This window comes from Bacillus rossius, chromosome 1, assembly GCF_032445375.1.
Source record: "Bacillus rossius redtenbacheri isolate Brsri chromosome 1, Brsri_v3, whole genome shotgun sequence".
Taxonomy (NCBI): domain Eukaryota; kingdom Metazoa; phylum Arthropoda; class Insecta; order Phasmatodea; family Bacillidae; genus Bacillus; species Bacillus rossius.
In genome coordinates, this window is record NC_086330.1 from 321391546 (window position 1) to 321410503 (window position 18958).

Consider the following 18958-nt stretch of genomic DNA (forward strand, 5'->3'; position numbering starts at 1 on the left):
GGAGTTGGGGTATCATGAAGGTGAGAGCTAGAACAGCATCATCACTGGTTGATGGGCAATATACTGGGAGTTGGGAGGTATGAAGCTGAGAGTTAGAACATCATCATCACTGTTTGGTGAGATACGTGTTGGGAGTTGAGGTATCGCGAAGCTGAGAGGTCTCGGTGTGTGTGCTCCGCAGGGCGGCAGCAGGTCCCCGTCGGGCAAGGGCAAGATGACGGTGATGCAGCGGTCGGGCCCAACCACCAGCCTCCCCCAGCCCCAGGAGGCCAGCTCGGCAGGCGGGCAGGACCTCATCTCCACCGCCAGCTCCGCGCTGCGCCGCCTGCACTTCAAGTCCGCCGGCGGCAGCAGGATCAACAAGACCAGGTAAACCAACCCTAAACCACACCCCCAACCACTAGCCAGCTGCACAATATGTGTTTTAATCTGTCAACAGACTAGGTCATACTTATAATAACGATGGCATGCTTTCGTGGTCATTGTCTGAATTTGCTTGTCTTCTGGGTCTAGTCACGTTGAAGGCAAATATTTCACTGAAGTTACCGTCAACAATTCAGTCACCATCTTCAGGTTACCATTTGCCTACTCAGCTCCTACCCCGAAGATGATGAACTGCAAGGTCTATGGAAATGGCGAAGAAATCTTCGCCTTCGAAGTGAATAGAACCTAGAAGCCAAAAACGTTTGTCTGCATTTTAATGATACCCAAGTTTAATTTTACGCGCACTGAAGTACTAGCAGTAGAGACCAGCAAAATTAACTTAATTTTCTGGTATCGGGATAGAATGCACACCATTGTTTATTTGATTTAAGTCATTGTTATTTTTTTCATTCGTCGATGTCCCATTACACCCTCTGTCCAGGTTGCACTTTAATGAATTACATTACTGGTTCATAGTTACAAACCTAATAGATTCATGTTGTTATTTGGAGATAAGAATGGTTACCAGTGTTCATTCGAAAGTCGTCCTCATGGAACCATTTTTAGTTCGAATCGCCTTGAAGGACAACAAACCAATAACTTTACAAACTACATTCAAGCCAGTTATATTATTTACATACAACATGTATAAAATATCAATAGCCAAATTATACATGTGTGAATTTTAATCTGGACAGAGGGTGCAATGTGTTAAAGAAAATATACAAATGGCAGTGCCTGGATTATTTATAAGGTATGACATCTTCCCTCAGGCCAACAAAAAACGTAGGCTTTGAAAGTCTTTACTAATAATTTTATGTGAATAAAATTGGATTTCGATTGGAAAGGTAATGTGTAAACATGGTGCTGCAATCTGTGGAAGTCTCAGAAATCTCGAAAATATGGTGGACCCGCGTAATACATCTATATATATTATCTTTTGTGGACATCAGGGTATGTAATAAGTGTATTTTTGTGCCAAACTAATCTTTATAATAATTATATTAAATACATAATATTATAATTTATCATTATACAAAGAAGTAACTACAACTTAAAATATGCTTTGAAATGTTTACATTCCTTGGTTAACATTGAAATGTAAATATATATATAACCCCGCATTTGTTATTCTGTAGAGACATAAAAAATTGTTAGCCCACGTATTTTTGCGCCATGAAAAGTAAAAGTTTTTTCGAAATGAAATTATTTCTTTTAATTTTTAAATGTTTAATCAGTTCAATAAATTTAAGTTTTGTTTGTAGGAATTATTATAATCTGATTTCTGTCGTTTAAGCAAAAACCAATATATATATAGTATATATATATATATATATATATATATATATATATATATATATATATATATAGGTACTATGCTTAGTGTTATAATATTTGTTTCAAAATGTTTCAGGTTAATACTTATTTTGATGTATCAATTTGACTGCGGCTTTTATTTTGCAAAATACTAAAATAATAGCGCCACTTTCGTAATATTATAGAGCCAAGAAAATTTTCAAAGTATTTGACGCCATGTTTGTTCCAACACAATTTTCCTGCCTAATAAATTTCAATGCATTTTTAGGTTGCGATTATTTCTGGCTATTACTATTCAAGTTTACGAAATGTATTCCAGAATAGTTACACTACCGTAAAGTTTACTTTGACACACCAATACATAGTAAATTCCCCGATGTTTGCAAAAGTTAATATATACCGGTGTATGTTTTGCCACACGTAGGTCCACCATCTTGACAATTTGGCGGTTGGCTATAGCAGTTTCTGCATGTGAACTTATTTTATTGCATTTCTGGTGCATACAAGTTTCACCGTCATCGTGTCTAAAGAAGTATAACATCAAAAACGTAGGTGATGATAGTTCGGGTCTAGGAGTAAATGCCACAGGTTCAGCCTTGAGGCATTTACGAACGACGCATTCAGTACTCCTTTTGTTCTGTTATCCCTGGGAAATCTATAGTACCATCTTTTTAAACGGAATTATAGTTACGTTTTCAAAAGGGGGATAATTTGTACCGTTTTTTATTAAAATCTCTCTGAACATTATTTTAAATAATAGTACGTTAAATTTCAAGTCCTAGTTTCGTATTCAAACTTTATTTACAGCATGAGAACACACGAATTTGCTTTGTACTGAGGTTAGAGGTTTACACATCACTGGCGAGTACTGAATGACTCACTACATTTTTTTCCTCAATTTAATTTTTGTACGCAGAAAGTCGAAATGTAACAACTTGCAGTGTCAACACGCGGTTAGTTGTTAACGTTCCTGGATAGGTTGTTACATCTAGTGGGCTACAGTTTCTAAAGATAACCATGATTTCATTAGGTACGTTTGTATTTATACATTATAGTAAAATATCCTTAGAGAAGTTATTAACTTGTTACATTAATTTAACATAAAAAACAATAAGGAAAAATAAACAAAATACATAAATTCATTTTTATGTTACAACATCTACAAAGTGTAATTTTTTCTAGGGTGTCTTATAATATTGCATGTTTTATAATACGTCGTTTGTAACGTCCAACCATTGGTGATGCATTTAGAAGGGTCTAACTACTTTTAGGGAGTGATCAAAAAATATTCCTGATGACTTTTTTCCTCTAACTCCAGGTTAATTTTGGTGGTTTTCCAGCCTAAGACGGCCCTGGCTGAGCTCAGAAGTGTCTCGTTACAGTGGCGAGGGAATTTTCAGAATATTTTTTTTTACACATCTGGGACTTGTCAGTTTTGGAGCTCTAACTGAAAGCTTGGGATTGTTTTCCGAGAAACCGATCAAACAATCGGGGCCAGCTGTTTTGTTCTCACGCCAAGGCGGTGGAACATTAGGCACTTTGAATCTCACTGCGCACTCGTAAGCTCATTTGGTTTGTGGCCGGCAGGGCCACATTTTTACTTGTAATTTATTTTTGTTGCTGGTCTCTAGTTTTATATGGTTTTTTATTTCACGTATTTTTACGCCTTTTTTAATTAATGTTAATCTATCTGTAAATTTTTTTAATTATTTTTGTTTCTGTTAATTAGTTATACGCCGTTTGGTAGCTATCGATTATGAGTTTAAGAACATCGATTGTGTTTCACGTAAATACCACTTGGCGAGCGCCCGGCGGTTGGCTGATGACGTCAGACATTCGGCTTGCCGGGAAGAAAAAATCAGCTGGGCCGAGAGAGTTTGTGCCGAGCGACCGTCGAGGACAGAGCCATGTGACGGCGCGGACTGGTATGCCGGACGGCAACGGGCGACGAAGAGTATTGGGTTGGAGGCTCCACGATGGGTGACAGGGCAAATGGATTGCCCTGTGGTACAGAAGAAATCAAGGTAAAGAGAGGCCGCGATTTTGATTTTTACCCTCGTGGTGCTGCACTGGTTTTTGGCAAACCTAGTGAACTGGGTATTTTCCCATACTAAATTTTATTTGGACGGAACTTTTATTAGCCTGTTTGGTGAAGAGGCCCATTTGTTTCACACGTTGTTCCAGTGTGGGATTTTTTAATAAGGTCGCCCGTTTGCCTGTAGTTGTAATAAAAGTATAAGTTTGGAAGAAACGAACATTTTGCAATTTGTTTTTGAGACTTTGTCTTCGGAATTGGCATACTTAAAGTTGCATTTAGCTAATATATCAGCTTGTGCAGTATTATTAAAAGTATGCGATCGGTATTGAACTACATGCGCAGCCTGATGTGGGTTGGTGCGGCCATTCTACGTTTTTATAAAATCATTGGCAAGTTAATAAAGAAGTAAGACTTTGTTTGAAGCTGATGATAAATACTTCTGTGGTAACATGGTTATGTTACGTGAAGAGTTTTTGCTACATTTCCCTTAAAAATAAGATAATTTTTTTTTGGTCATCGTTCACGCCTTTGTGAATTCGTACCTATGGCCCGGCGTGGCATTAGACTCTGGAGTTGGTGAGGAAGGTCAGGAAGCCAGCGCACGCCTAGGATATTAACTTTGTTTTTTTGGCAAGTCTTTAGCAACGAACATCTGAAGAAAGACTAAACCGTTGATTGAGAGTTTAAGAACTTTATTTAAATAATTTGTTTGTACTTCAGTATTATTTTTGTAGATTTTTTATATATTTGTATTGATTGTCTTGTTTGATTTTTGGTATTAGGGCAGTCAGTAAATTTTGATATTTTATAGTGGCCACGCCTCACGCCCTTATATATTTTTATACTTGTTGTTATCAGTATTTATATTTTTACGATTTTTTAAAGGTTATTGTTAGTATCGCAAATGGGGATAAGATGCTGCCATTATTAACGCCAGCTTTTGTAACTAAGCTTGTATGGTTATGTATAGTAAAAATTATTTTTGCAAATTTCTATTTTTTAATAACATACGTCCAAAGTCTTGCCTCTTGTTTGTTTAATGGTTACTCTGCTATTATATCCTTTAAATTTTTTGGCCTGACCCCTGGGCAGTGGTGTGGGGAATTTATATTGTTTAGCTTTTTATGCCTGGTTTTAATATTTATTTTTTCCCTTCGCGCCCAGAGTGAGTCGGGGACGCAACCCCTCTTCCAATTGAGGAGGAAGAAGGGTTTCAACCTGCGCCACTCTGCTCGGCAGAGACTTTGGACTTTTGCGATTTTGCTGACTTTTTTGATTTTTTTAATAATGGCAGTTTCTTGGATTTATAAACTTCCCAAAGAACAGGTTTACGCTAATTTGCAAGCAGCGGGAGTAGAGAGTGGTCTGGAGGATGACATTGATTCCTTACGCAGGAAATTAAGTACCCACATTAAAGAAGGGAGGAAAAAACCTGTTGAGGAAAATGTGGAGAATTCGGAGATCAGCCAAGTAAATTCATTGAATACTGCTATGCAAAGTAAATTACTTTTCAAAGAACTGGATAGGTTGCCATCTTTATGCTCCGGTGGGCCAAGAGATTTAATAAAGTTTTGCTTGGGGGTAGATAGTTTGAAAACTAATTGTTGTTTACAAAATGAGCAAGAATTGTTAAGGTGTATTTCGACTAAATGTAGCGGGATCGCTAGAGACGTGATTACGTCAGGTATAAATAAGTCTGTTGGATGGTCGGTAGTGAAAGAGAATTTGTGGGAATATTTGTGCCCTAAGAGGGTGAAGGACGATCTAATTAAGGAATTGATTTTCCGTTTTCAACGGGAAAATGAAAGCACCTTAGAATTTATACAGGATATTAGAAATCACGTTAATGTATTTGGTCTGCAGTTAGATGATCACCGTTTTGTAGCTATTATTTTGGAAAAACTAAATCCTGCCATCAGACACGAATGCGCATTTATTGGCAGACCTAATAGTGTGGAGGAACTCAACACTTGGGCTATCCAGGTAGATAATATTTTTTACGCTAAATGTGAATTCGATAAGTGTAAAGGCAAAATCAATTTTAAACCGGTTTGTTTTAAAACGCCGGGTAATAAAAAAATTGATAAGACTTGTTTTAAGTGTAATAAGGTAGGGCATTTTGCTAAGGATTGCTCGGTTTCGAAGGTTAATAAATTTGTTTGTGGTTTTTGTGGCAAAAATGGTCATTCAGAAAAATTTTGCTTTAAAAAGAAGCGGGAGCAAGAACAGCACCAGGAATTATAGTGGTCTTTAGTTTTTGTTTTTTTTTTTTGTTTTAAGAGAGAAGGTTTTGTTTAATACGTTTCGGACTTGACTTTGGAGCTTGTTTGTTTGTTTTGGCATACTTAGATCCCGTTTGTTCGGTTTGTGAGTTTAGTTTGTCTTTTCCGTTACTTGTTGGAAAATCCTTCTCTTGTTTTTTTTTTTTTTTTTTGAGCGTTGAAATTTTGACTGGGGCTTTGGAGGCAAGTTTTCCTTGTTGCAGGTTTGTTTGTTTGAGTTTGGGCTGGTTTGTTGGATAAGAAGTTTTTGTGAATACTTTTCTCCAAGTCCAGGGTTTTTGTTTTAACGTTTTAGTTATTTAAGATTGCTGTTTAAATTTTTTTTTTGTTCAAGGCGGAGGTTGTGGCCGGCAGGGCCACATTTTTACTTGTAATTTATTTTTGTTGCTGGTCTCTAGTTTTATATGGTTTTTTATTTCACGTATTTTTACGCCTTTTTTAATTAATGTTAATCTATCTGTAAATTTTTTTAATTATATTTGTTTCTGTTAATTAGTTATACGCCGTTTGGTAGCTATCGATTATGAGTTTAAGAACATCGATTGTGTTTCACGTAAATACCACTTGGCGAGCGCCCGGCGGTTGGCTGATGACGTCAGACATTCGGCTTGCCGGGAAGAAAAAATCAGCTGGGCCGAGAGAGTTTGTGCCGAGCGACCGTCGAGGACAGAGCCATGTGACGGCGCGGACTGGTATGCCGGACGGCAACGGGCGACGAAGAGTATTGGGTTGGAGGCTCCACGATGGGTGACAGGGCAAATGGATTGCCCTGTGGTACAGAAGAAATCAAGGTAAAGAGAGGCCGCGATTTTGATTTTTACCCTCGTGGTGCTGCACTGGTTTTTGGCAAACCTAGTGAACTGGGTATTTTCCCATACTAAATTTTATTTGGACGGAACTTTTATTAGCCTGTTTGGTGAAGAGGCCCATTTGTTTCACACGTTGTTCCAGTGTGGGATTTTTTAATAAGGTCGCCCGTTTGCCTGTAGTTGTAATAAAAGTATAAGTTTGGAAGAAACGAACATTTTGCAATTTGTTTTTGAGACTTTGTCTTCGGAATTGGCATACTTAAAGTTGCATTTAGCTAATATATCAGCTTGTGCAGTATTATTAAAAGTATGCGATCGGTATTGAACTACATGCGCAGCCTGATGTGGGTTGGTGCGGCCATTCTACGTTTTTATAAAATCATTGGCAAGTTAATAAAGAAGTAAGACTTTGTTTGAAGCTGATGATAAATACTTCTGTGGTAACATGGTTATGTTACGTGAAGAGTTTTTGCTACATTTCCCTTAAAAATAAGATAATTTTTTTTTGGTCATCGTTCACGCCTTTGTGAATTCGTACCTATGGCCCGGCGTGGCATTAGACTCTGGAGTTGGTGAGGAAGGTCAGGAAGCCAGCGCACGCCTAGGATATTAACTTTGTTTTTTTGGCAAGTCTTTAGCAACGAACATCTGAAGAAAGACTAAACCGTTGATTGAGAGTTTAAGAACTTTATTTAAATAATTTGTTTGTACTTCAGTATTATTTTTGTAGATTTTTTATATATTTGTATTGATTGTCTTGTTTGATTTTTGGTATTAGGGCAGTCAGTAAATTTTGATATTTTATAGTGGCCACGCCTCACGCCCTTATATATTTTTATACTTGTTGTTATCAGTATTTATATTTTTACGATTTTTTAAAGGTTATTGTTAGTATCGCAAATGGGGATAAGATGCTGCCATTATTAACGCCAGCTTTTGTAACTAAGCTTGTATGGTTATGTATAGTAAAAATTATTTTTGCAAATTTCTATTTTTTAATAACATACGTCCAAAGTCTTGCCTCTTGTTTGTTTAATGGTTACTCTGCTATTATATCCTTTAAATTTTTTGGCCTGACCCCTGGGCAGTGGTGTGGGGAATTTATATTGTTTAGCTTTTTATGCCTGGTTTTAATATTTATTTTTTCCCTTCGCGCCCAGAGTGAGTCTGGGACGCAACCCCTCTTCCAATTGAGGAGGAAGAAGGGTTTCAGGTTATTTCGTCTAGTAATGAGTCAAAGAAAACTGACGCACTTTCATGTTTCTCCTATGCTCCATTAAAAATAATTTTCTTAATTTTGTAGCAATTTTCAGCGTATACTCCTGTTTTTTTATATAATTCTTTACAAATTTGCATAATGTCATATGATAAATATCAAGTCCTCTGGATACCTTTCTTTTAATTACTGCGTACGCTATTCATTGCATCAGCTCTTGAGAAATTATACCTACCACAGCTTGATATTTTTTTATTAGTCCGTATTTTGCAATAAAATAATGTTAATTAGGACTTACCATGAATGCAATGGGGTGGGTTGTTACAACGTCACAACATGACACAAACATTTAACGTCTATCTCAATATTACATAATCCCTCGAAAATTCTAGTGATCTGTAAGGAGATTAACATTTTTTAAAGTTAACGTATGGATGTTTTATGTATTGTTTTAATAAACACGCAATAAACCTAACAGGTACTTATAAGAAACGTGAAAATGATTAAAAATAACAAATATTAATATATTTCCTCCTGTGGATCAGGGGCACGTGCTCTCTACAGCGATAACACAGCAACCCACTAGCCGTACTATTATAGCTCTGTCAGTGCACTGCATATATTTATTTAATTATTTTTCTCGAGGAGTTACTTCAATTAGAACAACTTGCCCCAGTTATCTTTAGCCATGCTCTTCTTTGCCGAAATTCGTTTCCAAAAGCCCTTACTCATTTTCGAATTCCGTCGTCCAGTTGAAAATAAAACCACAGAAAACGAACTTCTAGAGAGAAACTATGTGGCACAATTATTCAAACCAAATGTTTTAATCATGAAAACTTGATTGAACTTAATTCGGGTCAATCAAAATCCAGGCTATCCGACGTGCCTTTGAATTTGCGCATCCAAAGACACGTACTATACTGCACGGAAATAATAGGATGGTGAGACATTGCTGTTCAAAAATTTTGGGAGGGACGCAAGAAACTCACAGAAATTATTGAGTTATTTGAATGAATAATTTATATTTACTATATATTGGTGACGGTAATACTTAAAAAATAAATTTTTAATTTAATAAATATGTGTATCATACGAAGAGAGTTATGAATTCCCTAGAACTTCAAACATTTCGGAATTACATGCTGTAATTAGAAAAAGAAAATAGTGTATTTTAATTGCTTAGCCTATATATATATATATATATATATATATATATATATATATATATATATATATATATATATATATATATATATATATATATATACATACCTTGTTTTAATTTGGTTAGTCGGTGATTAACTGTAAAGCTTTTATAGTGAAACATCCGTAGTAATGTTGTTTAATTGAATCCAATGACATTAAAATGCAATTAACCGACGTTGGGAGTAAAGACAACATATTGAATTTATCAATTAAATTATTATATAGTAGTAGAAAATTTTAATTGCTTACTTAAAAATTTGGCCTTGTTGAGGCAGAAACCAAACATAGGAGCTCTAATGAGACACTTAATAGTGTTATTTGATGGCATTATTAAAGTTGTATTAAACCTCTAAACTTAATTAAAAAGCAAATTATAATGAGTTCACTAATTGTAGCAGCCAGTCCCAACCACCCAACCAAGATCTTGTATCTTTTTTCGCTGTCAGTATAGTTTATACACAATCACATTTCAGCAGTTTAATTAATACAATCCGGTTTCACCTATACACTCACACATGCCTTGCAATGCTTTTTTTTTTAATTTTGTCTCGAAGATTGTCTCCTCTCTTTTAGTTTCCCAATTGAAAATGGAACATCAACCAATGTTTAGAAAGATCATGATACGCAAAACCTGCAAGAGGCTGTTAACTTTTTTTAAGCTGTGTTTTTCCCAATCATTTTCTAAGAAAGTCAATTTAAATGTTGACAAACATTTTTCTGTAAATTTCAGCTAGTCAGTACCCATGCTTTCAGCGACAAACAGGTTTGTGGAATTCATAGAGCTGTTTTTAATGTAACGTTTAATGCTAAAACTTCTTTGACGCATATGAGTTCAGTAATGAATTACCTAATCAGCAGGAATTAATTCTTACAATTAATAATGTGTGATTGAACTTGGCAATGTATAGCAGGCACGCACATTAAATAAACTAATAAGCCCCATGCAAAAATTTGTAATCTAATAGAAGAGGTTAAAATTTATTGTTTACGCATGACCATTCATGCTCAATAGACTATATCCTTGCCTTGTGATCTATGGTATGACAACTGCTATACAGGGCTCCATTTTTAGTGAAAAATATCAATCAAATATAAAAATTCTGCATATGTTTATCAGCCGCTACTGAACCTGTGTGTATGTAGCTATTGGAAATGAAATTTGACACTATTGACGATTTCTTTAATAAGAATACATGAACTCTGACAATACGGTTCTATAAATTTATTTTTTAATATTAACCATAAGTACAAACTTAGTTACAAATAAGGATTTTTTACGTCCAATATTATCGTAAAAAATTTTTTTAAAAAGTTATTTTCATTTAGAATTTAAAACTTTCCAGCTTAAATATTATATAATTATGTAAATATTTTCAAGGAATTGCATAAAACTTCCAAAATCAATATTAATTTTAACACTTTGCATTTCTTCTCAAAACAAGAATAAATAATAAACTTATTTTGGTATTTTTTAGCGAATTTTTCATTTTAAATATTTAAGACAGAAATGGCTAACCACATTATGTCCATTATTATAGTGTATATATATGTATATATACACACACTTGATTGATCATAACATAATTTTTTCAAGAATTCTATTTTTTTAATTGTTTGAGAGTACCGAACTCATAGTCATATAAGTAGCTTATTTGTGCCGAGAATTATTTAATTTTATTATTTTCAGAGACATAAAACAGCGTCCATTTATTTGTTCTACATTTTTCGTGATTCTGTGGACTTTGTAATTTGAAAATATTCTGACATTTAAAAAAAAAATTTATCAGAAAAAAAATAATACTAGTATAAATTTAGCACACTAGTGAAGACAATTTTAGTAGTTGTAGCAAACCTTTTTCGATATTACTATATGGTTTTTAATTTTATCAAAACTTATTACTAAAACGTCAATATTGTTTTTAGGCAATAAATGTAAAATATAAAGTCAAGGGGTAATTTTTATTGGTACAAATATTTTAGTACATTTTGTTGATGCCCCGCTTTTCCTGTCGTCATGTCCTTTTAATTTTCTCAATAAGCCCTTAAACAACGTGAACCTTGGTACTAGAGGCAAATGTACCATATTGGCGTTTAGTAATGCGTGTGTGTTGTTGAAGCACGGAAGTGTTGCGTGTCAGCAGGTACCAGTCGCCGCAGCACCAGGTGCCCAAGGTGGTGATCATGGGCAGCAGCACCACCTCCACCTCCTCCAACAACACCATCAACACCAGCACCGACTCGGCCAACACCGTGACCACCGTGGTGACGGCCACCGACGACGCCGACACGGACACCGAGTCGACGCCGCGCGCCGCGCACGCCGCCGACAGCGTGGACGAGATCCTCTCGCTGGAGCGCGACGACGAGTCGAGCGGCACGGACGAGACGCACCGCCAGCAGCCGCCGCCGGCGCCGCCGCCGCCCACGCCGCTGCTGGGGGCGGCGCGCCGCGAGCCGCGCTTCGTGTTCGTGACGACGGCGGGCGTGGAGGACGTGCGCGAGGATGAGGAGGAGCAGGAGCAGAGGGTGCTGCCGGCCCGCAAGCACCAGCACCGCAGGCACTCGAGCCGCCGCCGCTCGCGCCACAGCTCGCGCTCGTCCGCGTGCTCGTCGTCCAGCGCCGCGACGGCCGCGCTGCCGCCGCCGCCGGACCTCCGCGTCGACCTGGTGGCCGAGGGGGGGGAGCCCCTCGCGCCCCCCGCCGCCGTAACCGCCGCCGCTATAAATACGGCCGCCGAGCCGCCGGCGGTGAACACTACCGCGAACCCTCTGGTGGGGCTGACGTCGCCGTCGTGCCTACAGCAGCAGCAGCCCAGGCAGTCGGTGGTGGTCGCGCAGCCGGGGAGCCCAGCCGTCGCCACGGTGCTGCTGAAGACGAGCGCGGCGCACGAGTGCAGCCGGCGCGAGGAGAACATGAAGCAGCTGCTCGACGTGGCCAACACGCTCACTCTGCAGGAGCTGCACGACTTCGAGATGAGGTCAGTGCCGTCACCGACACCTCGCACACCCTCTGGACACCAGTGATACTACAATAAAGATATCGTAACTTTTTACATTAATGAAATACTCTTTCGAGATAATACTGAGTACTTCTTACGAAAATTGGTGCTTAATTTTATATTTTTAATTAATGTTTCATTCAAGCATTTAAAAAAAACGTTTGATAATATAACGTAAATTTCATAGTTGTAGGTTATTATTTTTAGTTATGGTTATTAATGTGCGCTGTTAATACGTACTGGAAAGTTGTTCAGGGAACGGTTTACAATTATTAACTTTAACTATTGGAGGTACTGAGACAACACAACGTATAATATCCCGACAAGAATCCTACCCCAGTATTACTGTAGTGACAAAGGTTTTTTTTCATGTAAATGTACAAATTTTCAAGTATCTGTAATTTTAAATGAATATTTCTGTTTCATTTAGAAAACAAAATCACAATTTAGCCGCGACGAATGCGAAGATTTTACCGAAGTTTCTATAACTTCTTAGCAGGTGACTGCTACCCTGAAGATGGTGACTACAAGATTGGCATAAACGTTGGTAAAATCTCATCCTTCGACGCGGCTATAACACACAAACCAAGCAACTTCAGACAATTGTGAAACCATGCGATACTTATTAATTTTCGCTGTGGTTTGGAGAGAGGCTGGAATGTACAACAATACACGCTTGGAACTTAGATGTAGTTTTGACACGTGCCGAATAACAACAATCCCATTAACATGATTAATTTCTAGTACTGAAAAAATGAAATCACGATGTTGGTTTTACCGTTCGTATGTAACCTTCGTTTAAAGGTCTTTATTCATAGTATATCGTTCATAAATAAATAAAAATTGTTCCCTAAAACCATTAAAAACTCAGGTTTCAATGGTTTTTGAAAAACAATTTTTTTATTTAAGACTGCTAATAAACGGTTAATACAAAACAGTTAATCACATGATGATATTCTTTCAGTACATGCTAGGACTGACATAAAAATTTGCCTTTTAAATTCATTAAAAAAAACATTTAATAACTTGTTTACTAAAAAATTCATTTTATAATCTATATATTTGGCTACGTTATGAATTTATTTAAAATCATGTGAAAAGACACAAAATAAAAGAAGAAAAATAATGGACAGCAGACAGACATATTTGTGAACAAATCTAAAAAGTTCATCTTGATTCGAGGAAATAACGTCCCTTTTGCAGTACTCTATTAACATTTCAGAAGGCCTTGTTTTAATTGGCTCAGCCGAATGCAGGATAGACATTCTATCCGACTATATAGCCAAAAACAAAAGGAACTAAGCAACACCCTCTCTGCCCGGGCACACACACGGTGCGCACAGCTTCAGAAAAAACAACGCGATTTCAAAACTACCCAAGACATCCGAGTGGGGTCTGCTTACAAAAAGCATTCAATAACTCACTGAGGGCCAAAAAGTACTTTTGATTTCGGATGTTATTAGAAGAGTGAAAATGGCTAAAAGGCGTGTTTTCGGAGTAATTTTTAGGCGTAAAACAACCGGTAAAGATTCTTGAAAGCACTTAAAAGCCTTGCATTATACCTTTATCTTAATTTCTCCGCTATATAAAGTTACGGTCACCTCTTAAATTTCCCAGTTATCCTGTAATGACGAGAAGACAGTGCGCCAGTTCAGAGCCTTGGCTTAGAGGCTATACTGCGTTAGAAATACCAGCGAACGTCGCGCTTTGTATCCCGCCTCACTAACACACATACACCCCGACCAGACGGCGCCCTTAACACAGTATGTCAAAGTGAAAAGTTGCTAATTTTCCCGCGAAAACCGGTGTCATGTTATATTTTACCAACAGGTAGATTTACAAACATTCACCTCTTTTAAATCAAATTATATAAAGGTTCTAACCTAATTACGAAGAGTAGAGTTGGAAAATAATCACCAACCAACACATGTCTTCATCATCTGTGCTTAAAGTGAGATGTGAGTCTACCATTCTATAGTTAGAGGTGAGGCACGCTGGCCTATGGACAACCGGTCTTGGCAACCGTGAAAGTAAATTCCCTATTAATCAGCCAAGTGTGATCAAGCTGCTCAAGAACTTAAAAGTCTCAGGGTTTCAAGAGGTAAGTGTGATAATATCGATTGATCGATGGTTCAATCACACTCGAGAAAGAGATGAGAAGCTTCTATTCAAGACCGAGCTGCTAGTCAAACATATAGTAAAAATTAGGTTTCTAATGCCAGTTCCTTAATTTCTCAGTTGGTATCATTGGAGACCACTGTAATCCTGAAATCATGGGCGTAGATCCTGGAAATCAGCTTCCCCCCTGGAATCAAAAAGCCTTTCTCTGAGAGGGCCCGCTTGCTCTTATAAAATTTTAACTGTGAAATAGGAATGATAAACTTTATCCCAGGGGCTCTTCTTTTGAATCCCACAGATTATCGACAAGTGTAATAAACATTAAGGGGGTTATTATGCTGAATTATTTCGCTTCTAATATTTCGTATTTTCTGCACATGAACTGAAAAATATAATATATTTAATTATTTAGTTGCTTTTACAAAGTATTTTCTACCAAACAAGTCCTTACTTAATGTTTTTTTATGAACTTCGAGTCATATTTTTACGTCATTCCCAGCATGTACCGATAGCATTAAATCGTGCAGTACGCAGTTTAGAATTTAAAGTTCACGCAACCTTTATTTTTGGTAAACCATTCGTTAAATCACTAAAACAATTGGGGAATTCTGAAGGGGAAAAAAAACAATAGAAATCTGAGTTTCTCAGAGTTTTGGAAAAACCTATTTTATGAAATATGTATTAAAATAAATTTTTAATACAGATGATACACAAGAACGATTAATCTAAAACTGTATGCCTCATGATTTAGTGGATTCATTTAATAAAAATTTCCATTTAAATTATAAAAAAATATAATTAAGCAATTTATAGTATAAAAATCTTTTATTAACAATAACATGTGGTTACATTATAAATTTGTATAACACTATGTGGAAAAACACGAAATAATAGCAACAAAATAATTTAGGATCCTTCCTCCTAAGGAAGCATAAATAGAAACTGAGAGACGCCATTTTTGATCCTACATATTTCAGATCGTTACGGTACTTTAATCATACTTGTGGAAAAATTCATTACCAGGTTCAGGATTTGTTGTTGTGTGCGAAACACAGGATAAGCCACTGCAGAATCAGCCTGCCATTAAACCCATGGTGCTCTGTGGAGTTGCTTGGACATTGGTATCAAAGGCTTAGCATCATGGGATACCATTAGTTTGCAATATTCCGTCTCAAATAAATACATCCAATTATGCAATTTGGTATAGACTATGTTGAAGAACTCAAATCATTAAGAGTAAAAAATAAAGTTCGTTACAACCCAAAAATCTGTGGTGTAAAGGTGGTTGTTTCTGGGTTATTATTCCTGTCATAAAAAAAAAACACTTTTGCACAATCCTGTGATCCAAAACAATTTTTTTTTCATCGCACAGCCTCATTCTGGAGTCGCAACAGCGCAACGGACGCGAAGAGAATAAAATAAATGTCCAACCAATCACATTCGACACATCTGTGACGCAAGCGCGACAATATGCGCGGAGGCGACATACTACTTTCCTATCAAAAAGTTCTTTTATTTCCATCGCGTCGCGGGAGCAACTTTTTCTTCTTTTAATAAATCGTTATAATTTTGTTTAAGAATATTGATAATTTTTGTATACAGTATTTGGTAGAGTAAATTACGTGAATGGAACGGAAGTCGATTGTAACGGAAATGTGTAAACATGGTGCTGCCATCTGTGCAAATCTCAGAAATCTCGAAAATATGGCGGACCCACGTGATTCATTCTTGTGCATATAATTCTTTAGTGAAAATCACAGAATTGACCCCGTTTTAAGTTATAAAAAATAAAACTTTATAATAGTACAACTATACATTAATACTTTATGTTATAATTGAATGACATAAAAAGAAATAAACACAACTTAAAATATAAATTATTGTTCTGTCATTAGAATCCTTAGTTAACATTGAAATGTAGAGATGGTTCACTGTTCGTCATAATATAGAGACAAAATAAATTGTAAGACTATATATATTCTATACCATGTTGAATAAAATTGTTTTTTGATCAAAATTTTACTATTAAAACTTAAATGTTGAATCGGCTCAAAAAGGTTATGGTTTGTTTGTGGGAAATATTTACATAACTATGTCTGTCTTTTAAACAAAAACAATTATACATACTAATACTTAATATTATAATACGTGTTTTAAAATGTTTAATGTTAATTTTGTTTTAATGTATTTTTTGAAGTGCAACTTTTAGTTTGAAAAATGCTTAATACATGGCGCCGCGTTCGTAATGCTATAGGTAACCAAAAAAATGATAAATATCTTTGACGCCATGTGTGCTCCAACACAATTTCCCTAGTTAATAAATTACAGATTTTTTTTTAAGTTTCGATTAAATCTTGCAATTACTATTCAAGTATACAAAATGTATTCCAGGATAATTTCACTACCGTAAAGTTTTCTTTTGCACATCAATACGCTTAGTACATTCCCGATGTTCGCGAAAGTTAATATATACAGGTTCATGTTGCCACACGTGGGTCCACCATGTTGACGACGTCGGCTCTTGGCTATAGCAGTTTCTGCATGCTAGTACATTTCAATTTCAAGCAGTAAAATTTCTTTTATAATGCGAGCTTATTTCATTGCATTTCTGGTGCCTACTAAAGTTTTTCCGTATATTTTATCACGCACTCGGGATTATTTTAATGAATTAACTTCGAGTCTGGGTTTAGAATAATAAATTTATTTGCAAGTTTGTTTGCAACATGGGAACAAAATTAATTTGCTCGTTACCGAAGTTAGATGTTTACACATCACTGGCCAGTACTGAAAGACTCGCTCACTTTTGTTATTCGTGTATATATTTTGTTATAAAATACGTTTGTGAAATCATTTTTTTTTTTAATTAGGAGGAATTTATTTTTCCTAGAAACAGATCCGTTAAAACATTTATGGATTTCGTAAATGGGTCGGGTATGCAATGGCAAAAAAATATATATCTATTGGCATGCTCATTTTTTTTTTTTTTTTTTTCACGCCGTTAGTATCCGCATGTTCGCAATAACGCGATATTCTGATGTCGCGTCCGTAGCGCTGCTGAGATTCCATACCCCCCAAGTCTTCATGCCATTCTTCGCGCCAGAGGAAGGCCGGGATGTTTGCTCTTTTGTGACGCCAGCTCCGTCCCGCCGGCTGCGACCCTGACTCGCCGCGCACCTCGTTCCGCGCAATCTCCCCCGCGATCTCGCCACGTGACCGCCGCAGCTGTGGCTCGCCTCCAAGGCTCGTGCCGCGGCCCGAGCGCTTGGACACCCCTGCGCGCTGGTGTCGTCGCGGGCTACGCTCAACGGGAAGCCTTCCTTTCACAGACGAGAGAGCCAAAACCCGAAGTTCCCCGAAGTTTGTGTTTTTTTTTTTCCGTATCTTTAATGTAGCTATCCTAACCAAATCAACCGTCCACAATGTTTTAAAGTATTTATAATGTAGCTAACCTAACCTAATTGACCATTAGTATCCTTTTATCAACACCGCCATATTTATTTACAATGAACCAAAAAAAAAACCGAAGATGCACTATTGGGCGTTTGGCTCTTACGTCTGTGAAAAGAAGGATTCCCACGCTAAACTCTCGCCTCGAGGGACACGGAACGACGCCATCTTGGCTACAAGTTCGCCGTAAACTTTTTTTTTTTTTTTTCACTGTTCGGCTTTCAAAATCTGGCTCCTTTAAATGCAATAGTGACTTGCCGCTACAAACAGTTTCCCACGCGAACTCATTTGTATTTAAATTTTAATTTATTATTTATAATGAATAAAAATTGCAAGAACCATGACAACAGACAATATGTTATGATATTCTAAATTTTCTTATTTGTGTGATCTCTGTCCTTACGGTGGGCAAAATTTTCAATATTAAGCATTAAAATTTCGTAATGGCATATAAGAAAACTTTGAGAAACATGGTTATTATATACATCACGGTTAATCTCAATCGTTGTACGTCTATTACCAGCAAACCGATGCCAGTTTTCGAAGTTTACATTTAAAGAAGTACATTATATTATTTTCGCATTATTTTATGTAGTTCGTATGATATTTAGATTTTGAAATAATGTTTAAACGAAATTGGTTAAAATATATGCTCATGAATTAATAGTTTTAACACACACATAAACACATATTTATTACGTAACTTTGTAAATGATTTAAAGGAACTTAACTTTTAAAATTAATTCATAAAGTACTCTATCAAAGTAATTTATTACTCTATCGTTCTAAAATATTTATTTAAGGAACCATATAATCATATGCTAGAGATACGCCTCGTCTTCGCACGGAAGCGATCTACTAATGTGGTGTCATTTAGATTTAATAAGTAAGCACTTATAAGTACCGAGTTCACTTAAGTGCCCGGTGTCTTCAAAACTTAAATATCTACAAACACTTATTGCCTTAGTAAATAAATTTTAAAAAATATATTTTTTATTTGTAAATTTTAACATTTCATTTGAAAAAATATATTATTTTATTGCAGTCTACTTAAATTTCTGCCTTGGTTTCGTAAGTTGCGATCGAAATATGTGAAGATATTT

At 36.4% G+C, this 18958-nt stretch overlaps 1 protein-coding gene across 1 annotated transcript in view; it reads left to right on the forward strand.

The window, feature by feature from the left end:
- Positions 1–14: 14 nt before the first annotated feature.
- Positions 15–18958, forward strand: part of LOC134527990 (AF4/FMR2 family member lilli-like) — a 194781-nt gene continuing 175837 nt past the window's right edge. Inside the window, exons 1-3 of the mRNA XM_063361139.1 lie at positions 15–20; positions 182–369; positions 11430–12269. Coding sequence (XP_063217209.1) covers positions 15–20; positions 182–369; positions 11430–12269 — 1034 coding nt within the window. The remainder of the gene's footprint in view (positions 21–181; positions 370–11429; positions 12270–18958) is intronic.